Source organism: Ammospiza caudacuta, chromosome 15 (assembly GCF_027887145.1).
Source record: "Ammospiza caudacuta isolate bAmmCau1 chromosome 15, bAmmCau1.pri, whole genome shotgun sequence".
Lineage (NCBI taxonomy): Eukaryota > Metazoa > Chordata > Aves > Passeriformes > Passerellidae > Ammospiza > Ammospiza caudacuta.
Window position 1 is genome coordinate 7436734 of NC_080607.1, and position 23951 is coordinate 7460684.

Here is a 23951-nt window from a genome sequence, read left to right on the forward strand (position 1 = left end):
CGTTGGACATTCCTGGGCTCTGACCTTGATCGCCCTTTGTTTCTGTCAAAAATGTTCTGCCAAATCCACTCTGAAATCTCATTTATTCCCAGCAGCTCCTTAACCCAGCACTCACCCACCTCCCCACTGATCCACAGCACATCTCTGCCCCCTCCCCTGCTTTCCCCACAGCCCCAAATCCCACCCCAGTGTGATCCCAGCCCAGTAGGACTCCCTGTGGATCCCTGGGAGGCTCAGCTGCTGCTGGGATGTTCACAGTGAGCAAACTTATTCTCTTCCCAAGGAAAACATGTTTTTTTTTCCCTCTTTGATTACTTTTCCCTAATCACTCCCATTTCTCAGTGACAGTCACACCTCTCCTATTTTCCCTCCCTCCTGCCATTCCTCCTCTTTCCTTTCTCTTCCCTTCCTTTTTTCCCAGAGGAAAAGAGAGATCACTAAAAAAGAAAACTCTACTGCAGTAAGAATTTTCTGTTTGTTTCTTGTCATCAACACAAAAAAACCCCAACAAACCAACAAACCTTCCCCAAATGAGCCAGCTCTGCCTCCTCCCCAGCTCTCCCTCACCCCTTCCAGCAGTTCTTCACTCGTCACATCCTGTGCCAACTCTTTGTCCACTCTCGTCCATCCATCCCTGCTTTCCATGGAAAACTCCCTTAACTTCTAAAAACTCATAGAGGGGGAAAAAAAGGGAAATTAAGTGACAGAAAGAGCAGTGAAGAGCTATGACATGGAAATGTGGAGCTGGTCCACAGACAGGATCAGGGAAGAGATGAGAATCTGACTCCAAGTTCTCGGAAGGTTGATATATATTATATTATATTATATTATATTATATTATATTATATTATATTATATTATATTATATTATATTATATTATATTATATTATATTATATTATATTATATTATATTATATTATATTATATTATATTATATCATATCATATCATATCATATATCATAAGAAATTATAAGCTAAAACTGTACTAAGGAAAGAGAAAAGGATACATCAGAAGGTTTAACAAGAATGATAAAGAAAAACCCGTGACTCCTCAGAGCCTCGACACAGCTGGACCATGATTGGTCATTAAATTAAAACAATTCACATGCTAGAATAAACAATCTCCAGACTACATTCCAAAGCAGCAAAACAGGGAGAAGCTGAAGCTTCTCAGCTTCCTGGGAGAAGAAATCCTGGTGAAGGGATTTTTCAAAAAATATAATGGTGACAGTGGTGTGGAGGGTGCTCTGGGTGGTGCTACTGCAGGGATGAGCAAACAGAAGGGATGCTGGGTTTGGGGTTTCAGGGTCTCCATGTGACAGCCCAGAGCAAACAGAAGGGATGCTGGGTTTGGGGTTTCAGGGTCTCCATGTGACAGCCCAGAGCAAACAGAAGGGATGCTGGGTTTGGGGTTTCAGGGTCTCCATGTGACAGCCCAGAGCAAACAGAAGGGATGCTGGGTTTGGGGTTTCAGGGTCTCCATGTGACAGCCCAGAGCAAACAGAAGGGATGCTGGGTTTGGGGTTTCAGGGTCTCCATGTGACGGCCCAGAGCAAACAGAAGAGATGATGGGTTTGGGATTTTCAGGGTCTCCATCTGGCAGCCCATGGGTGAGCTGGCGCCAGGAGCAGGGGCTGGCACACAGCACATCTTCCTTCACTCCCAGTTCCCATCCTGCCATGGGAATTTCTGTGCTGATTTAACTCCCTTGGCACTGGTTACCTGCACAGTGGGAGCAGGAGGGTAATCCTTGAGAGACACTGGGAGGTTTAATGCAGTCTGAGGGTAATGGGGGACATCCCAGCACAAGAGACATACACAGGGGACAGCAACCTGCAGCTGGATTTTCTTTATTCACTTCTGAGCTCTCAGGAAAAAAATACCAATCCTATGGCACTTGGTGAATCCTGCCTCATGTTGTATCAGCAGTTAGGGATTTGGTTTTTTTTTTTTTTTTCTTTTTGACTTAAAAAAATCCTAAGGCTCAAGTTACATTTTTAGAGCAGAAGTCTGGCCAATGTCTAAACATTTTACCATGAATCGCTTGTTGTTTCTCATTGTATTCAAACATACAGACATGGCAACCAAGGCAGGAAATAGCTGTGTTTGCAAAAACCTGTGTGAGCTACAGCAGAGAGCAGCAGGGAGGGGAGAGGCTCCAGCTCCAGCATTTGCATCAGCAGTGCTGGTCCTGGAACAAACCCAAAACCTCTGCACTCTGAGCCACCTCTCTGAGCTCTGAGCAAGCAGGGCTCACTCCAGACTGGCCTCTCATCACTGCCTGGGTGAAATCATCCCTCTGTTTCTGGAAATGTTGGCAAACAAGCCCCAGAATGGTTTGGGTTGGAAGGGACCTTAAAGATCATCTCATTCCACTCCTGCCATGGCAGGGACACCTTCCACTATCCCAGACTGCTCCCAGCCCTGTCCAGTCTGGCCTTGGGCACTGCCAGGGATCCAGGGGCAGCCACAGCTGCTCTGGGCACCCTGTGCCAGGGCCTGCCCACCCTCACAGGGAACAATTCCTCATTCCCAATCTCCCATCCATCCCTGCCCTCTGGCAGTGGGAGCCATTCCCTGTGTCCTGTCCCTCCATCCCTTGTCCCCAGTCCCTCTCCAGCTCTCCTGGAGCCCCTGTAGGCACTGGAAGGTGCTATTAGCTATTAACCAGATGAGTTTAAAGTGTGCTTTCTCTCCAGGGTTCTTCTGTGCCCTGATGTGCAGGTGCTGCTCCCTCAGCACCCCCAGGAGCTGCAGGTGTGCCCTGGGAGCAGTGCTGCCATCGTGGGCTACTGCTGCAGCAAAGGGAGACTGGGGGAGAACAAAGGGAACTTGGTTCCCCACCAAAAGGGACAGAAGGTGTCACCCTTTAGTGGAAAAATGGCTGTGATGGGAGCATAAGGCAGGATTTAATTCTAAAACTGCAACACAGCTCCCTCCCTGTCCCCTTTGCTGCTGGGGCCTCTGAAGATGTAACACAGCCCCGAGGGTTTCCAAAACTGAACAGCTTCAGTTCACTCTCACCTGGGAAATTCAGGGTTCACTGGACTTTTTTTATTTTTGTGGTAAGGGGCAAACAAATCTTAATCTCTCTGTTCTACATTTACAGCCCACTAAGTCCCCTTCTTATCTACTGTGACTCAGCCCTGATTTATCATCACTGAGCTGCATTTGTAAAACAGTACCATAAAGTAAGAAAGAGAACATTTCCCAAGGACTACTCCAAAATAAATTATTTCAGACACAGAGGAGCTGCTTAATAAATCCCCCTCTTCTTTTTTTTTCTTTAGGTATTTTAGAAAGTGATTTATAAGTGCAATATCACCTCTCAAAAATGAGACAATCAACACGGGATAAAATTGTCGTGTTATGAAAATAGGGGTCAGGCAAAGGGGCTGTGCTTTAAATTAAACCAGGGAAAAATGTTTCATCTGAAATTGACTCTTTCTGTCTCAGAAATGAATGTTTTAATCACCTAAGAACCTAAAAGGTAACACAGAGCCCTCAGTAATATTTAATTCCATAGAAATATGCCTCTGTTCAATACTGATGGGCAGAACATGATATTTCTCTTAAACACACTAACAATGAAACTCAGAGACTCATCAGGACTTCAGAAAGCCTTGGGATTTTCCTAGACTAAGAGATAATATGCCATTTAAATATTTAAATATCACTACCTTTCAGACCCTTATCTATTGAAGCAATCAACACCAAGCCTTCCCCAGCTAGGCAGGGCCAGGCTCCCAGCCACGCTCTCTAAGTGAAATTAACTCTGTTTAATATCAATGGCATTCAAAATCAATGATCTTAGAGAGAAACAATGTCAAAAACCAACCACGGGGCTGAAGCTGCTGGAGAGGAAAATGGTATTAAACAGCAGCAGTATCAATTCAATATCACTGTCAAAATCAAGCCCCAACCTTTCCTCAGTGCTGCTGATGCAGAAGCGCTGTAAGCTCTAATTAGCCCTGGAGTTTCTTCACTTTACTTCATTATCCCTGCCTTGTTTATCCCTGCACGAGTCATTTGAAACTTTGCAAGGTATCCCCTTCCCAGGAGTGAGGCAGTTGGACTTTGTGAGAGCAGGGAGGGATCCTGTTCCCCCTGAAATTGATAGCAGAGCTTTCCCTTCATCCCTGCTCCTCCTGCTGCAGCCACCCTGCCGTGGCACAGGGGTGACAGGGAGGAAAAGAAAGGACACCTTGCCATGGGGGATAGGGCACATGCACTTTGCTTGGTTCAGGGAGTGATGCTGGTTTGGTTTTGCCTTTTTTTCTTTTATATGTTCTCTGTATTTTTCACTCATATATGTCACCATGATATTTTCTGAAAAATCCCTTCACCAGGATTTCTTCTCCTGGCAAGATGAGAAGCCTCAGCTTCTCCATGTTTTGCTGCTCTGGAATGTGATTTGGAGAACTGTTTAGCCAGCATGTGAATTGTTTTAACTTAATGACCAATCCCAGTCCAGCTGTGTGAGAATTCTGGTCTGTCACAAGTTTTTATTATTCATTCTTGTATCCTTTTATTATTCCTCTTGTATCCTTCTGATGTATCTTTTTTTCTATTCTTTAGTATAGCTTTAGTATAGCATTTCATAATATAATATAATATAATATAATATAATATAATATAATATAATATAATATATAACATAACATCATATCATATCATATATCATATCATATATCATATCATATCATATCAATATCAGCCTTCTGAGAACTTGGAGTCAGATTCTCATCTCTCACCTCATCCTGGGGACCCACCACAACACATATATTCATAGCTCTGTAGCACATTGTATCAGTGACTAGTTTTCCCAGTGCTTTTCCGAGACCTTTCCCTAAGCAGAAAGACAAAACAAAATCCAGAGCTCCAAGGCCCAGGAGTACAGGACCCCAGTGTTTTCTTGGTTCTTCCTGGGAAGAGAACAAGGCTGAGAACAACTCTTGGAGATCCATTCCATGGACAGAGCACAGCCAGTGCCAAGGGGGACTCCAGAGAAGGGGCTTGACCTGGGGGGGAATTGCCTCACCACTCGTGCTCCTAATTGGTGCTTTTAATCAACTATGCTAATTTCCTAAGACCTATAAAAATGTACTCACCCCTATGGGGGTGGCCTTTTATGGACATCTTTCCATAACTGCCCCTGAAACCTTCAAATAAAAACCCCCCTTTATCACAGAATCACGGAATGACCAGGTTGGAAGAGACCTTCAAGACCATCGAGTCCAACCCAGCCCCAACCCCTCAACTCAACCCTGGCCCCCAGTGCCACATCCAGGCTTTGTTAAACACATCCAGGGATGGGGACCACACCACCTCCCTGGGCAGCCATTCCAGAACTTTATCACTCTTTCTGTAAAAGCTTTTTCCCAATCTCCAGCCTGTATTTCCCTTGGTGCAGCCTGAGGCTGTGTGCTCTGGTTGTGTCAGTGCTGCTGGAGAAAGAGCCCAACCCCCAAAATATTACCTCCTTACTAAAATGATCTCAAGCTTCATTTCCAAACTGGAGGAAAAGACAACATGAGGATGTTCCACACAGGGAGGGAAAAAACCCTTTTCCCTGATCCTGAGTGGTTAACAAGGCTCAGGAGGACACCAAAGGAAGCAGGAAACTGCCACCATGAGCACGGTGACCACACCAGCTCCTCCCACCCCTCATGGCAAACAGCTCATCACCAAGAGTGGTGAGCTCAGCTCACTGCTGGAAACACAGAGTGCTTTGGATGAAAGGAGAGGCACTGACCGTGGGCAGCTGGCTGGAGAGGAGGTGCCCATCCTGGCTCAGCATGTTGGACACCATGATGGCCGGCAGGTCCATGTTCTGGTAGGGATAGGCTGGGATCAGGCTGTTGGGAGGGAGGCTGTGGCACAGAGAGTGGTATCCAGTTTCATGCTCCACCAAGTGCAGGAGGGATGGGTCGGGGAGGTTGGGAGGTGTTATGGGAGGGATCTCGTAGTCCTCGTTGTTCTCATTCTGACTGTTGTACGTCTGAAACACCAAAGAGACAGTTTGCAACATGACACTGATATGTATGAAAATTCAGAATTTTATAATGTATTTAGGCAGGTGAAGGAAAACAGAAATATATTGAAATAACAGAAATATATTTAACAAATTTGCTTATTTAACAAATCTGCAAAAGTACAGAAGACAGTTCGTAACATGAATGTAACTTTCTAGGTAGAGACAACTAGTAGCAGAACACATAAGAATTTAGTTGCTAGGTAGAGGCTGTAAAGATAAAAAAATTCAGTGAAGCAAGACTTAGGTATTGTTGAAACCCATAAAGCAGAATCTTTTGCTTAAGGAGCTCCTGATTTTGGCCAGGACAAACTGACCTGAGAGAAAGCCAGACCTCCACTGTGCCTGCCCAGAAGAAAGGGTGAAGCAGAGAACATTGAGGAAGATGATGTTACTTCATCAAAGACACCCACCCAGGACCACCAGGAAGTGTGGCACCACCCAATACTCTGGGCAAGGAATGGGTGGGAAGGGAGATGTGGGCTTGGGGTGTCAATGTGTATTTAAACCCAAAATTTGTCTCAACAGGTACACGTGTCTTTGGTGGAAATACCCCCATGTCTTTGGTGGAAATATTTCCCATGTCCTTGGTGGAAATGCCCTCCATGTCTTTGGTGGAAATGCCCCATGTCTTTGGTGGAAATATTTCCCATGTCCTTGGTGGAAATATCACCCATGTCTTTGATGGAAACACCCCCATGTCTTTTGTGGAAATATTCCCATGTCTTTGATGGAAATACCCCCATCTGTCTCAGCTGGAATAAAACATACCTGTTATACAATTTTTAATTGTAAAGTCTTTATTCTTCAAATCATCACTGCCTCACTACTTTGGCAAAGAAAAATGACAGTTTCTCTGAGAAACACAGATTCCAGTGAAAATGGGTTTGTTGTGATAAAAAGGCACCTCCAGTCCTGCACGTCAGATTGTAACGAGGTAGGAGCCAGGGTGTGAGTGTGGCAGCACTGCTCCATCCATCAGGAGCACACCATGGACCCCTGGAGGTATCCCCTTGCTCCCTGCTCCCTCACTGCATCCCTGCTCATCTCTGAGCCCCAAAACCTCAGCAGAAACCCCCATATGTGGAGCACAGCCATGGAAGGGCAGGGCTGCCCCTGACCAGCTGCTGCCCTCCTAGGCCAAAGTCTCTCTCTGGGCACCCAGCTCAGCTCTCAATCTACTGCTGGTATTTTAAAGAGCTTTTCTGAGAATTAGAACTGTAGAAATAACAATTATTTGGGATCAAAATTCACAGAATTATGGAACAGTTTGGGTTACGAGGGATGTTAAAGCCCATCCAGTCCATTCCTGGGACAGAGACACCTTCCACTGTCCCAGGCTGCTCCAAGCCCTGTCCAGCCTGGCCTTGGGCACTGCCAGGGATCCATGGGCAGCCACAGCTGTGCCAAGGCCTGCCCACCCTCACAGTAAAGCATTTTCCCCTAATATCTAATCTAACCCTGCCCTCTGTCAGGTTAAACCCATTCTCTCTCATCCTAACTCCTCAAAATCCTCCAAAACTGCAGCACAGGAGCTACAACCAAGGAGGGGGATTTAGAAACACAGCCATCACTCTTTAAAAACCCTTTAAAGAAAGCCTGTATGACTCCACCACACATGGAGATTTGTCCTTGCTTACATCCCCTCCCAAATTTCATCTGGAAAAGCATTTCCTCACCTCCCTACTGACACTCCCTCGAGGTGACATGAACATGCAGAGATGTTGAAACTCTGTCTGCTCCCCATGTTTTCTCATGCCTTGTTTACTTCTAAGCATTCCCATTTCTATAAAAATCTGTTATCGCACCTGTGCAATCATTTTCACTTCAGACAAAACCATTTTTTCTTCATAACGTGTGAATCTATCCAAAATTATTAATTACCAACACAGAATATAATGAGTCTCTGGCAGAGGAGGCTTATTCTAAACATCAACTGTTTCACCTATTATTATAGCATATGAAATTCTGATTAGCTCCAGCATTACACACATGCTGAAGCTAAATTTCCCAGATCACCTAGTTTCATGGTTGGATTTGGACTTAATACTTGATTTAAGAGCAAAACCCCAGATGTTAAAAAACCAGTTTAGCACTGTAGGCTTTAATAATCCATTGTCCCAGAGCTCACCCCTGGATTCGTGCTCCTCATCACCACACACTGTGGGGGAGAAAGTCCTTAATGAAATGAAATGAAATGAAAAAAAAAAAAAAAAAGCCTGTGATTAACTAGAGCACAGCAGTCAGTGGGAGAGGCAGCAGGGAGCAAGGAGGGATCTGTGGATTGGTGAAAGGGCACTGCCAAGAGAACCATGGAGTCCAAGAGCCCCTCTTGGATCCACCTGGGATAGTGTCCATGGCAGGGATTTGGAATGAGATGAACCTTAATGTCCCTTCCAACCCAACCCATTTGATGATTCTGTGATTCAAGGGCAGGTTCTGCATATCTGACCCAAACCTTTATGTTTACCTGAGATTCCCACTGGCTGTAGGGAAACAGGAGTACAACAGAAACACAAGAGAGAGCCTGAAGCATGACAGGCTCTCTGTACCCACTGTTACTGTTCAGGGGAAATTCAAGCTCATCTCTTTTCCCAGGCAGCTTCTGTCATTGTTGTGATCCAGGGAAGCAGTGGGCTGAGGGGATGTACTCAATGCAGACAGAGAGATCCCATTTAATACATCTCATAGCTGTGTTTCCATTTGGGCTCCACTCCTCGAGGTACACTGATTCTTTCCCAGTTATTTAAGAGGATTTCTGTCCATGCTTTACAGAAAGGGATTTAAATAAATCAGCGCACAGCAAACTTGTTCCTCCAGCTGGTTTATTTTGGTATCAGGTATATAAGCAAGTGGCTTTGCTGTACTTAACTAAATTATGTAAAACCCACTCAAAGTTTCCTGAAGCTCTCTTCAAAACTACGAGTCCCCTGTGTTGCTGCAGAACAGCTCACCCAAGGGCTTTGAGGTGGTTTTGTACAGGGTGCCAAAGCTCCAGCACCCTGCTCACCCCCAGGCACGTTTCTGCCTCTGTTCTATTCAACCCAGGGGAAAAAAAAAAGAGAGAAAAGGAAAAAAAAGACCTGTTTAAATCACAAAGCTTTCCCAACAGCTACAGCATTTTGCAGACGTATCAAAATTACAATCAAAGCTGTACACAATCAAAATCAGATTAGACAATATCCAATCAACATAATCAGCGTTGGCGCCTGCCAGCTTTCACACCCTGTGCTATCCAGAGCAGGCTGCCCTCACTCCAGGCTGCTTGAAATAGATGGTCAGAGAGATAAGGAGGGGAGATGAGGCACACAGACACTCAGAAGGCTGGGAAAAGGTGATTTATTGTCACACACAGTGCTTGTTGGTGTGTCCACAGTGACACCTCTGTGCACAGATCCATGCCCTCAACCCCTCTGCAGCAACACCCAGCTCCTCTCCACCACCATGTGGGCTCTGTGGCAGATTATATTTCCCATTCTTATGTTAATTTGAATTAAATTAAACAGCCAATTATGGGTTCTAAGGATACATTACAAATTAGATTAGCGGGCTGGTCTGAAGCCATTCATCCCACCAGGGCTCCGAGCGTGGAGCAGCTCGTGCTGCTGAATGCCTGCCCATTTACTGTGCACAAAAAAGGCTCCAGGATTTTCCACTGTCAAACAGATGACAGTTGTTGTGATTACACATTATTCCTCTTCAAATTAAAACACTGCAATCAGCTGAAACAACAAGGCTCTTCTTGCAAACCCTCTCGTGGCTGGTGCTGCTGGGCAGATGCCAGGGGATGCTTGGAGCAGGGAAGCCCTGCAGTGGGGTGGGGACACAGGATGGAGCTAGGTCCATCACAGAGGGGACACTGCCCCTCCTCTGAGTGCCCTCCTCACCCTCACAGGTATCCCTGAGCACCAGCTGTAGGGGTTGTACAGGATCCAATTGCCCTCAGCATGGCCCCAGGATTATCACAGAATCATAAAATAGTCTGGGAAGAGACCTGAAGGATCATCTCATTCCAAACCTCCTGCCATGGCACTATCCACTATCCTGCCTCCTTCCACTGTCCCAGGGTGCTTCAAGCTCCATCCAGCCTGGCCTTGGGCACTGCCAGGGATCCAGGGGCATCCCCAGCTGCTCTGGGCACCCTGTGCCAGGGCCTCAGCACCTCATAAACCTGCTCCTGCCCCATGCTTGCACAGGATGGCATCACACCAGGTACAACTAACCTCCACCTGCAGTAAAATTGTATTTTAAAACACTTACTCCATCTTGAATACTTATTGTTTAACTAACAATACAAAATTGTTATTTGAAACACTTCTTCCATCTTGAAATCCAGGTCTGAGCAGGGGTCCCTGCACCATCTCCATCCAACAGCAGGCTGAGGGTCAGAAGACAGAGAGCTGGAGGGGAGGTGATGTTGGGGGGCTGCAATGGGGAGAGAGGCTCTGGCTCCTGGCAAGGTGACACCCAGGCCATGTCCAGCACCAAGAGGAGTCAGAACTGGCTGCTCCCTCCCAGCTCACTGCACGGGGCTGGGGACATGGTATTGGGAATGATTTGAGAGGAAAGGCAGAATTCCTGAATTCCTTGCAAGAGCAGGGCCTGGCCTGCACAGCCAGGCCCCACTGCTGAGCTGCCAGGAGCCCCTGCAGCTCTTGGAGACACCCCAGTGTGGTCTCCTGCCAACACTGCTCCCCACCACAGGGACAACCTGCCCCGACCTCCCAGACCTGCTGCACTCCCTGCTGCTTTTCAGGACAGGGAGGCAGAGATGGACAGGAGGCATTCAGGTGTCCAGGACCTGCAGGAGAGGGCTCTCAGGTGGGAGGCAGCTCTGGGGAATGCCTGTCCATGGCAGGTGGCTCCAGTGCTGCAAACACAGGGCACATCTGGGGCTTGTGGCCTGATGGCCACAGTAATCCTGTCACCCTCTGCCATGGACCCAAAACCACCCTTGATGCTGCTGCAGCTGCTGCTTCACCTTTTGCTCCTGTGCTGCACCTCCTCCACTGTAAATGAAGCCAAACCCCAGCAACTCCCACCAGCCATCCCATAACAGAGCCTGGGGGAGCATCCCCAGCACTGCAGCAAAGGGGATGATGGGCCAAGGGACATCCAGGTGTCTGAATGTCACATAGCTCTGAGGGACCAGCTGTGACCCAGCTGAGGGACATCCAGGTGTCTGAATGTCACACAGCTCTTAGGGACCAGCTGTGACCCAGCTGTGACCCAGCCAAGGACATCCAGATGTCTGAATGTCACACAGCTCTCAGGGACCAGCTGTGACCCAGCTGTGACCAGCTGTGAGCCAGCCAAGGACATCCAGATGTCTGAATGTCACACAGCTCTCAGGGACCAGCTGTGAGACAGCCAAAGCCATGTTCCAGAAGACGCTGCAGATCCTCATTCAGGTGACTCAGGAGGGAGAGACAAGTGCTGGGCATGCCCATAAATGATGCCTTCATCTTCCTCCTGCCTTTCCCCTCCTGTCCTCCTTTACAAACCACCCCACAGCCAGGCAGCACCATCTCTGCACTGCCTGTTGGTGTTAATCACACAGGACATGGCTTCACCAAGGACCTGGGACACCTTTGTCCTCCTTGGCAGCATGGCAAATGCCCAGTGACCCCAATTCTCCACTGAGTCATGTTCTGTGTGATTACCCCTGAGGATCCAGGAGTTGCAGCCAAGCATTGATTCAGAGAAATGTTCTTCACAGTGAGAGGAATAAAGATTTGTAGTATTATTGCAGGTAAATATTTGCCCTGTCAAAAAGCATTCAGCAGTAAATGTGAGCTTGAGAGAGAACATTTGTTCTTGGGAAGGTACAAGGAAATAGAGAGGCTGCTGCAATCTATCCAGGTGATACAAACACCATATGTGACAGTGTTCACAGGGGTTCTTGGAAGAGGAAAGAGATGAGGATCTGACTCCATGTTTCAGAAGGCTGATTTATTATTTTATTATATATATTACATTAAAACTATACTAAAAGAATAGAAGAAAAGGTTTCATCAGAAGGCTGGCTAAGAATAGAATAGGAAGGAATAATAACAAAGGTTTGTGGCTCGGCTCTCTGCCCGAGCCAGCTGGGCTGTGATTGGCCATTAATTACAAACATTCAACATGGGCCAATCAAAGATTTACCTGTTGCATTCCACAGCAGCAGATAATCAATGTTTACATTTTGTTTTTGAAGCCTCTCAGCTTCTCAAGAGGAAAAATTTTAAAGAAAAGATTTTTCATAAAAGATGTTTGCGACAACCATGGACTCTGTGCCATCCCTCATCTAACTGGGCTTTTCCTGAAGCTAATGCAAAAACTCAGTGACACTCCTGACACTTTAGAGGTGAGATGGCTCTAAAGAGACCCAAACCAGCCTGGCAAGTCTGCAAAGTGAGGAAAACACTGACATTTGTGAGGCTGGGAGGTGCTGCAGCCTGGGCTCCTGGTGGCACAAGGTGCACAGGGAGGTTATGGGGTGCCCACCCCATCCCATGAGCTGTGATGGCAATCCCCCCATCCCAGTCCCAGGGACAGCACTCTGCCACCAGCACCACAGGGAAGGAGCTGCAGACAAGCAGCCAGGTGGTTTTGGGGGTATCTTGATTTCTCCAAAGCTGGATGATATGCCAGTGAGGAGACAGAGAAGCACATGGATAGAGTCGCCATACACACACATTCCCTATTCCCTACAGCATCTCTAATGTGCCACTGACCACAGCAACTGCAAGGATCAGGTTGAGAGAACACCTTGAGCCACAGAAAGAGTCCAAACACAAGGAAGAAGGTAAAATCCAAGCTTCCTGAGGATCAGCTGCCCGTATTTCCCCAAAAGCCTTTGGTCTCCTCTCCCACTGCACCCATTACTCACACAGGCACAATCCTATTTGCCAGAATGGGATTTTGATACAGTTCTCCCGCACAGAAACCAGAGGGGTTTTGTGCTCATCTCATGGCACTGAAGCCACAGGGACAGAAATGTCAGCTGAGGTGGCAGGAGAAGGTGGAATTCCCTTGGGACATTGCAAACTCCAGAGGAATGCTCTGGGGCCAGCAGGGGAATGGATGGGTGCTTGCTGTGGGGTGCCCCTTCCATCACCCCTTCTGCAGGCAGGGATGGCAGAGGGCACCTGTTCACACCTGGGATCCCCCAAATCCAGGGATTCTTGCCAAGAAGTGAAGCAGGGCTGATTTTCTGCATCAGCAGCTCTGGGCTTTAGGAATGGAAATTGATTTGCCTCATCCTCACACCCCGAGATCTGTGTGAATACCAGGGTCAATGAATTATGTGGGGAGAGGTGGATAAATACTGGAAAGAAGTATTTATTAACAGTCAGTCACATACAATCTACAAATTGTCTTTGAAATGTTCCCAGGCCCTACTACATTAATTTTCACATGCTCAGTTTTTTTTTTTTTACTAGGGGAATGCTGTTGAAAAGGGAAAATGAGTTCTTGCCTGAACAGAAATGTGCCCTGGAAGTGTCTGCACAATATTCAGCAAGAGGCTGGGGGCACAGCAGAGCAGCAGGGAACCTGTGGGAGAGTGGGCTCTTCCTCCTGTGTGTTCTCCTGGGTTTCAAATCATAGAAACACTGAATTGTTTGGGTTGGAAAGGGCCTCAAAGTTCATCTTTTTCCAAAACCCCTGACATGGCAGGGACACCTTCCACTGTCCCAGGTGCTCCCAGCCCTGTCCAGCCTGGCCTTGGGCACTGCCAGGGATCCAGGGGCAGCCACAGCTGCTCTGGGCACCCTGTGCCAGGCCTGCCCACCCTCACAGGGAACAATTCCTAATTCCCAACATCCCATCCATCCCTGCCCTCTGGCAGTGGGAGCCATTCCCTGTGTCCTGTCCCTCCATCCCTTGTCCCCAGTCCCTCTCCAGTTCTCCTGGAGCCCCTTCAGGCCCTGCAAGGGGCTCTGAGCTCTCCCTGGAGCCTTCTCTTCTCCAGGTGAGCACCCCCAGCTCTGCCAGCCTGGCTCAGAGCAAAGATTATTCTCTCCAAAAACCCCAAGCAAGTGCTGGTTGTCCCAAAGATCAATTCCCCACCTCCCCATTCCATGGGCATTGCTCTGATGCAGACTCTACACCACAACTGCAGCACAAATCCAATCCAAACTCACTCCCAGCTCTTCTGGATGGCTTCACCTTTGAATCAGCAGGATGTTTATACCTTTAAACTTCACATGAGTTGAACCTCTCCCATCTCCTATGGATCCCATGCACTCCTGCAGCCACAGCTCTTCCCAGAGCCTGGATGGTTTCAACCAACCCTGACAGCTCAGAAAGGTCTCTCTTGTACACATTTTACAAAAATATCTGTTTCATAAAACCATTTGTCCACAGAGGGTCCTAAACAATCTTGCTTGTCCTAATAACCTTGGGTGTCCTTGGGAAGCTGTCACAGTGGCAAAGGGAAGGCTGTGGCGTGGTGCTCAGCAGGAAGGGGCTATAAAGGGAAAAATATCCACAGGGGACAGAAAATCTCAGTTCACACCAAAATAAAGTTTAAAAAAAAATTGAGGCTTGCATCTAATTCTGCATTTTGGGGGGTTATTTTACATGCATATTTTACATACATATTTTTAAAGCCAGAAACAACATTGTCAGGACCCTCTGGCCCCAACCTGTCTGTTGTGTGGGTAGGAAATGAAGAATAAGGTGCCAAATATTTATAATTATCTGAAGGACAGACAATCCCTGAGATTCAGCCTGGCCATTCTGCTGCATCCCCTCCCATGGCACCACAAGCTCACAGTCAGGTTTGATATTGTCCAAGCTGCTCTTGACCTGCATCACCACTTCACCAAAAAAAGCTAAAAATAATGGAGTTCTATGAACAATTTAGAGCAAAAGAAATCAGCCTTATTGTAGGCTTTTAAAAAGGCTCCCAACTCTCTCTCTCCCTCTATTTTTTTTTTTAATCAGTATCTTATCCAGAACTGGAATCCTGTCAAGAATAGTGGATAGCAGGGAACTATAACTTCTTATTATGTGTATAGTGATTTTATGAATTCAGTGGGGAATGAAATGCAATTTTGTCAGACTTGTCTGTGTTCATAATGACCAAGTCAAATTAATCATCATGGATAATACTCCTGTGTCAGCCATTCAAGAGATTTTTTAATAGAATTTTTCTGATTCATGTCTTGCAGTACATCAGATCTGTAGTAATGCAGGCACTTCTAAAAATCAGTGCAATTATGGCTTCTTGTTGGCCTGTCATTTTCCTGGAATAAAAATGTCTCTGCAGAAGTCATATACTGTACATAAACCAAAATGGAAAACAAAAATATAGTTACAATTAGGCTTGATTTTTTTCCTAAAGATTTAATATCTTTTTGAGGCCATTATTTATAGGCAGTCCATAAAGCTGCAGAGCACGAGGTGAAGATGGACGGGTTTATCACAACACAGACCGATTTTATCCTGCTTGTCATTCCTCCTTTGATTGCCCTTTGAGTTAGTGGCTTTTGCAGGCATGGAAATGACTATCCCACAGAACAAACAGGGGATGGGTAATGGGTTTGCAGTCAAATTATTGTGTTTATTAAAAATGTATCCAGGAAAGCCCACTCAGATCCCAAAGGGCTCTTGCTCAGGAAAATCTCTGGTTCAAGCAAAGGTTATGGTTTCCATAAAGGCAGCTATGGATGGAAGGGGCAGCAGTGCAGCAGGCAGGGGTGCAGAGAGGATTAGGAGTGCTGTGTTTATCCTCCTGAGGAAACAGAGACAGACAGACCCCTAATTCCCTGGTGACACAGACAAAAATGAGTTTTGAAGTAGATACCCTCAGGAATAAAGAGGAAGAAAAATGTAATCACCCAAATCTCAGCCTTTCCTGCTTGCATGGCATGGCATCAGCTGCCTCATAGGAGAGGGGAGGGCAGGACCCTGCCAGAGCCCCACATGTCCCAGAGGGAGCTCCACGAGGGCCAGCTGTCCCTCCAGAGCCACCTCCTGATGCCACCAGGTGCCACCTCTGTATGGCAGCACTGTGATGTTCACAGGGGTCGCAGGACGAGGGAAGAGATGAGAATCTTGACTCCATGTTTCAGTGTCGCAGACATCTTTTCATGAAAAATCCTTTCCTCAGGATTTTTCCTCCTGAGAAGCTGAGAGGCCTCAGGAACAAAATGTAAACAATGATTATCTGCTGCTGTGGAATGCAACAGATGCATCACCAACAGGTGATTGGCCCATGTTGGTTGTTTCTAATTAATGGCCAATCACAGTCAGCTGGCTCAGACAGAGAGCTGAGACACAAACCTTTGTTATCATTCCTTCTTATTCTATTCTTAGCCAGCCTTCTGATGAAATCCTTTCTTCTATTCTTTTAGTATAGTTTTAATATAATATATATAATAAAAAAATAAATCACCCTTCTGAAACATGGAGTCAAATCCTTTTGTGTTCCCTCAGCCTGAGACCCCTGTGAACACCATCAAAATTCAGAGGACTGATTTATTATTTTATGATATGTATTATATTAAAAGAAAATGATATATTAAAACTATACTAAAATAATAGAAAAAAGGATTTCATCAGAAGGCTTGAAAAGAATAGAAAGGAAAGGAATGAGAATAAAATCTTGTGATTGCTCACAGCCTTGACACAATGGTGGCTGCCATTGGTCATCAAGTAAAAACAATTTCCCATGCTGGGTAAACAATTCTGAAGATCACATTCCAAAGCAGCAAAACATGGAGAAGCTGAAGCTTCTCAGCTTCTCAGGAGAAAAGACCCTGGCAAAAAGATTTTTCATAAAATATGTCTGTGACACAGCACCACGTTCCTGCACAGAAACCTGCAACTGCTGGATACACAGATCATGGAATCACTGAGGGGTTTGGGCTGGGAGAGACCTGAAAGGTCACCCAGCTCTGCTCCCTGCCACACCTCCTGCTACCCCAGGGTGCTCCAACCCTATCCAGATGGGATATTAAGGCTCAATTCCTTTAAACTTTACAGACCTTCTCCATCTCCTGTGGATCCCATGCAGTCCTGGAGCCACAGCTCTTCCCAGAGCCTGGATGGTTTCAACCAACCCTGACAGCTCAGAAAGGTCTCTCTTGTACACATTTTCCAAAAATGTCCGTTTCATAAAACCATTTGTCCACACAGGGTCCTAAACATCCTTGCTTTTCCTAACAACCTCTGCTGACAGCATATCCAGAAGAATTCAGAGTTGGTTTACACAAACACCAGCAATACCCAGGGCTCTGCAAACCTTTTGTTGTGCTCCAATGCAGGGCTGGGCTGGGGGGCACCTTTGATGCACCTGGGTGACCCAGAGCAGCTCAGCTTACCTGTGTTTTCCTTACCTCCCCAGGCTGCTGAGGGAGCTGTTTTCTTTCCCTGCCTGTTCCCTTTCCCTGCTGTTCCCTTTCCCTGCTGTTTCCATTCCCTGCCTTTTTCCTTCCCTTGCTGTTTCCTTTCCCTGTTGTTTCCTTTCCTTGCCTGTTTCCTTTCCTTGCTCTTTCCTTTTCCTGTTTCCTTTCCCTGTTTCCTTTCCATGCTGTTCCCTTTCCCTGCTGTTCCCTTCCCCTGCCTGTTTCCTTTCCCTGCTTTTCCCCAGGCTCTCAGAGCCATCGTGTCAGTGCTCCAGGCAAAGCCAGGAGATGTTCAAGCTCTGCTCCACCTTGCCAGAGAGCAGCCTCTGTCATCTGCCTCAAAATCAGCCTCCTTAAAATTGTTTATAACGATTTTTGCCTGGTTTTAAAATGTATTAAAGATGCTGTACATCCAGCGCAGTGGGATCTAAAATTAGACTGACTAGGCCAGACAAATATAAACCCATTTTTTTCTTTCCTAGGATCTCTCCTGGAAGTGAATACAAGGAATATCATATTCTGCTCAAGAACATCATGCATTTCAGGGAATTATTTGAGAACAGATTTTACATAATTGGCTTTTTTGTCTCATGGCATACTGAACTTGCATAATGAGCTCAGTGCACTCACAGCAATCCATTGTTGGGCTGGATGGATTTGGTGGAGGGTGCTGGGCCCAGGGTGTGTTACACAATGGTGGATAATGCACTGTAAGCAGGTCAGGAGATAAAGAAGCCCAAAAACAGGCACAGGCAAGGAAGAATTAGCAAAAAGCACTCTAAGAAATTAATTCAACCTGGCTTCAGCTGAGCCAGAAGGACGCAGAGCAGGAAGGAAACTACACTCTGTACCACGCTTGTTCCCTTTCAGATTTTCTCTTAGAGTATTTCCCTTGTGCTCAAAACTGAAGGAGTGAAGGGATTAAACAAATCCTTTGTGCCACACTTCACATGGATGATTTTTTTGCACCACATTTTCCATCTCAGAAGGCATGTCCCACATGTGGCATGTGGCATTCACAGCCATCCCCTGCTCTGGGGTATTGTGGGCAACACAACCCATCTGCAATCCAGACTTTTTCCCCCAAATATCCTGTTTGGGTTTTTTTCTCTCATCAGCAAAGAGACATTTTCCAAAGAAGCCCTGCATGGCCCTCACCACCCAGGGCACACCAGAAATGATGTGGGCAAGGCACCAGAGGCACCACCAAGAGCTCATCACCAGTGATGGAGCTAAAGGGACAATTGCAAATTTTTCCTAAATGTCCCACTCTACCCCTTGCTTTGCTCCCTCTTCCCACACAGAACCAAAGTCCTTAAGCCCAGGCTCTGTTTTTAGTGTGGGAACTCCATAGCCCTTGGCATGTTGGTCCTGCTCATGGTCCCAATCCTATAACAGCAGAGCAAAGAGCAGTAACAGCTCTTGGTACCCTTTCCTTCACAGTGTGGGTATCAGCCAGATGAAATCTTCATTAACAGGGCCAGACCTGGTACTTTAGCTAAATTTCTTGTTATTTGTTGTTGCAAACACCTTTGAAGTACAAAGCATCATCACAAACCCACTCAGATTTGAGCCCTCACCCTTCCCAAGCCAGGCTTGGGACCCCAAAGCAAATTGACAAGAAAAGTGTAGATATTAAAAAATCAAAAAGTAATGCATATATGAAAAAATCAAAAAGTAATGTATATATTAAAAAAATCAAAAAGTAATAAAGCCCAGCAGAAGCAGTGCCCCCCTCCTTGCCACCATCCAGATCTGATGTGTGTGATTAGCACGAGGAAGGGAGGCAGGGATGTGGGGATGGCTTGCATAATGTGGTGCAATCTAGCACCTCCCCCAGGGTGCCCAGCTGCTGCAGAAGCAATTTCACAGCTCATCATCCATTATGAGATTAAAATAATTTTTTTTTTTCATCCCGTGAAGTATTAATAAATTGTGCAGGCAGACCAGAGTTAGTGCCATTTACACAAATGGTACTGAATCACCCACCTAGTTATTTCTTAATGGATTGAGTATCTGTGTTCCTCCTTAGCCTGTAATTTAAAAACCTAAATACACAAACCTGTTTATTTGTCTCATCAGGCCCCCAGCCAGCACTTAGTGAGCCTGGGCACAGAGGGACAAAGGCAGAGCTGTTGCCCCCCCTGGACCTGCCCCAGCACTTTACAAGGGAAACAATACCAAAACATCCACATCCATGGATGGGAAAAGGGAAATGCACCACAAAATAACCCCAAACCCACACTGAAACCCCTCCCTTCTGGGGGCAAAGCTCAGTGAGGCATTGCTGATGCAGTGCAGGTTCTCTGGTACACGAGTGAAGATGTAAAGCTGCAGTCAGAGCACCACTAATGGCTCTTGGAACATCCCTGCTTTATTACGGTATCAGAGAAGAAGGCATATTTAATGTTTAAACTTCCAACAACAAATGCCTTCAGCAAATATGTTTTATGTATTTATTCAGTGCTTCTTAAGTGGCTGTCGCCTCAGCAGCTGAGGTGCTGCTTACCTTTTTATTTTAACATTTATTTTATTGAAATTAAGAATGTAACACAGCTTTGTAAAACGCCACCTTCTTCCCTCCCTTCTCTACTCTTTACCCCCAGGAACAGCTTGAAATTCTTCACCCACCCATCCACTGCCAAACATTTCAGCCTGCCAGGAAGTTGCCAAAATGGGGAAAGGAAATGAACTGAAATCAGCAGGGTGATAAATCAGCAGGGTGATAAATCAGCTTCCCACGTTATCCCAAAGGCCCTCAGCCCCCAAACCTGGCTCTGGCACGTGGGACATGTGCCAAAGCCAAACACTTCTGAGACAGCTCTGCCAAAGCAAACCCTGAGGTGGGACAGACAGAGCATGGACCCAATTCCAGTGGCAGGGACAGGGTGTGGGTGGCTGTCACAGACACATTTTCTGAAAAATCTTTTCTTTAGGATTTTTCCTTCTGAGAAGCCGAGAGGCCTCAGGAACAAAATGTAAACAATGATTATCTGCTGCTGTGGAATGCAACAGGTGCATCTGTGATTGGTCTCATGTGGTTGTTTCTAATTAATGGCCAATCACAGTCAGCTGGTTTGGACTGTCTAGTCAGCCACAAGATTTTATTATGATTCCATTCTTTGCCTTTGATTGCAAGCCTTCTGATGAAATCCTTCCTTCTATCCTTTTAGTATAGTTTTAATATAATATATATCATAAAATAATAAATCAAGCCTTCTGAAACATGGAGTCAAATCCTCATCTCTCCCCTCTTCCTGGGACCCCTGTGAACACGGTCATATTTGGCCAAGGGAGGTCTGTGACAGACTTATCATGGGGTTGGAATGTCTCAGATCCTAAATATGCACAACTCAGCAAGAGAATCACACAATCACACAATCACTGAGGTTGGAAAAGACCTCCAAGACCATCAAGCTCAACCTCTGGCTGCCCCTACCCCCTGAACCCAGTACTCCCAGTCCATGTGATGTCAAAGTCAGAGCAGCTGTGGCTGCCCCTGGATCCCTGGCAGTGCCCAAGGACAGGGCTTGGAGCCACCAGGGACAGTGGAAGGTGTCCCTGCCCATGGCAGGGATGGAACTTCAAGGTGAACTTCAAGGTCCCTTCCCACCCAAAGCATTCCATGATAATCACACAGGATCTCTCTGCACCTCCTCTGCATTTGCTGAGAGCCACAATTATGACTCTTCCTTCACAACCACAGCTCCAAGAATTTTGTTCTTTTTCCTCCCTTACCCAAAGCAGAAGCTGTCATGTCACAGGAGCACAAAGGTGCTGGGGCTGTTAGGGAAAGCAGGAAGCACCAAGAGACTCGTGACAGAACTGTGAGAACGTGGTGCATGGCCAAGTATCCAAATCCCCAGAGTAGGTGTGAAAATCTCAGCCTTAAGCCTCCAATATGTGAATTTTGGGAAACAAACAGATTTTATCTTTAACATTTTTAACAACTTTTTTTTTTTTTTTTCTTTAATAAAGCCAGGCTTATATATGGTATCTAAAAAAAGGCAGGAACACAACATGGCTGGGAGAGGCTCATCTATGCCCTCAATCAGACACTCATCAAATTCCTTCTGAAGCATTAAACAACCTGGACAAAATGAGCAGTGAGATAGGAACCATCCTTTCAGGAGGAAGGCAAAAAGGAAAACCACCACATTAATAATCAAAATAGTGATTTTTCCCTAAAATAAGGACAACTGTCCATCTAGGAGGACAGCCAGGGCATCAATGTGCTGCTCACAGCCAGGAGCCTGCATCAAGGACCAACTCCAGTGCTGGCACTGGCAGATCCAGAGGCCATGGACAACATTTGTGCACACAGGGAATGGCTGTGCAGAGGAAAAGAAGGTGCAAGAGGGCTCACATCCACACCAGCCCTATCCTCATCACACCACCCAACAAAACACACAAGGCATGAGGGCAGAAGAGAAACCCAGCCCCATCTCTCCAGAGGCCAAACCACCTGAAACTCTCCATTCATTGAGCAGCTTCAGAGGTGTTTCTGTTATTTTCACTGGTTTAGAAACACCAGGAACCTGAACTGATCTAAAAAACTGAGCAGAAGTGGAAGAGTCAAAATGCGAGGGAGAGATGCTGATGGAGAGGAAGGGGAGGCTCTGAGCACAACAAGGCTGCACATAACAGAGCCAAAACATCAATCCCATGGTAAAAATTCACATTTTCCCAGTGTACTCAAGGGTTGCAGCTGCTATCTGTCAAATCCAAGCCCACACAAGGCCTAGATATTTCCACAAACCTGGGATGACTCAGAGCCAAGTGCTTCTATTGCCAATTCCAGCACCAAACTGGGCACCTCGAGTCCCACTTGGTGTTACCAAAAAGCATCAGCCCAGTCCGACCCCAAACACAGCCAAAATGGGACACATTGTCTGCAAAGCTAACTGCATCAGCTTTCACCACTTCTCCTCCCATCCCTATTCTTGATATCAAATTACAGGAATCTCTTTCCAGACTGAAACAGAATGAGAAAGAAGTCAAAAATCAAGAATTACATGGACAAAAGGGGAGGAAAGCAGGTATCTCTAACAGGGATATTGCAGCACTCCTCCATGCAGAAGTCTGGAAATCAGGACAGGCAGAATTCCACTGCATGATCCATTTGCTGTGCTTCAAAAATTAAACACCATCACATGAGCTGCTCACAGCACTCCAGAGTCTCCTGCACTTTAGAGAACATCTTTCTTTTTTTTATTTTTAAAATTTTTTTTGGATCTCCAGCATCTCTGTGGAGATCCTGGTAAGATCCTTCCTAAAGTTGCATTCAAGTGCATTCAGTAACTTGCTCTCAATACCAGCCTGGGTTCCCTGGTTTGTACCCAAAAATGTGACCTGTTGCTCCATCTGCTTGCAGGAGTGATGGGCATTGTCCTGCAGCTGGATCCAGCCTGGAAACAAGCACCTTTTGGATGTTTGCTTCCAAAATGCACCAGGAATCCATGAAGCCTGGGAAAGAAAGCTCCTCTGGAGAAAAGCAGCTCCCATGGGGAGCCTGAGCCCTCAGCACCATGTAGGTGTGTGGTTTTGTTTAGAAGTCATCTGGAATTCTTAAAATAAATTTGCTAAATTGTCTTCCAGAGACTGATGGCTTTCTTTTCTTTCTTTTTTTTTTTTTTTTTCCCTCCTTAATAAACTTTCAGGGGTATCTTTATTGTTATGTCTAATTTTAGCCAAAACTAACATTTCCTGAGATTCAATTTCCTCATAATTGTTGGAAGGAAACTAAACTGTCTGCTGTAAACATTCACTGTATTGTGTGAAAAGTATCTTTATTACAGCCCACTGGGAATACTGATAAAATTCCCAATCCTAGCCTTTCCTCACTTTTTTTTTTTCTTAGAGCTCACTCTTTTCTCTTACATACCCATTAGTGTCAGTTCAAACATTCTGCGGGCGAGATATGAGAACTTAAAATATATTATTTAACAATCAAGGGTGGAATAAAGACTTGTGAGCAGTAAGATCCTTTCTGCCTTCCCTTTTGGTGCTTTCTATTATAGAAAATGAGGATGGCTATTCCATTTGTCTGCCTTCGTGCTCAGAGTTGATGTAAAAAATCTCATTAGTTTAGTCTGACATATATTCAATACAGTCTATGTACATATTTTTTTTCATTCTATTCTACAGCTGCAAAATGATACTAAATTTCATCAGATTGGAATGAAAACTGTGGTCTTGGAACATTTCCCTTTAAGGGCCTTATATTTATTCAGAATTCATGAATCATTTTCCAGTAATACAACTATAATTATTCTTAAAGTGTTATGTTTGAAGGTTTAATATGAAATACTTGCAAAAAGCTCTTTTTCACTTTGATAGTTTGTAATCTTCATGGTAATCAGATCAGTTAGCTCCTTCCCACAGCAGCCAGGAAAATACAATTTAATATGAATCTCATACTCTTCACTCATGTTTTAATTAAAGTAATAAAAGCCAAGTCATATTTTGCCCTTTACGGTGTACACAGATGTATAGACCTGAGCTAGACAGCCTCACACCCAGCACTCTTGCTCTTGATGGCAGCTGATGGATTTGCTGCTTTGAGATAAGTTTAAT

The 23951-nt window shown here is 45.7% G+C and overlaps 1 protein-coding gene across 1 annotated transcript in view; it reads right to left on the reverse strand.

Annotated features, from left to right (window-relative positions):
- The window catches only part of TOX2 (TOX high mobility group box family member 2), a 171877-nt gene that overhangs the window by 67855 nt on the left and 80071 nt on the right, over nucleotides 1–23951 (reverse strand). Inside the window, exon 3 of the mRNA XM_058814981.1 lies at nucleotides 5758–6003. Coding sequence (XP_058670964.1) covers nucleotides 5758–6003 — 246 coding nt within the window. The remainder of the gene's footprint in view (nucleotides 1–5757; nucleotides 6004–23951) is intronic.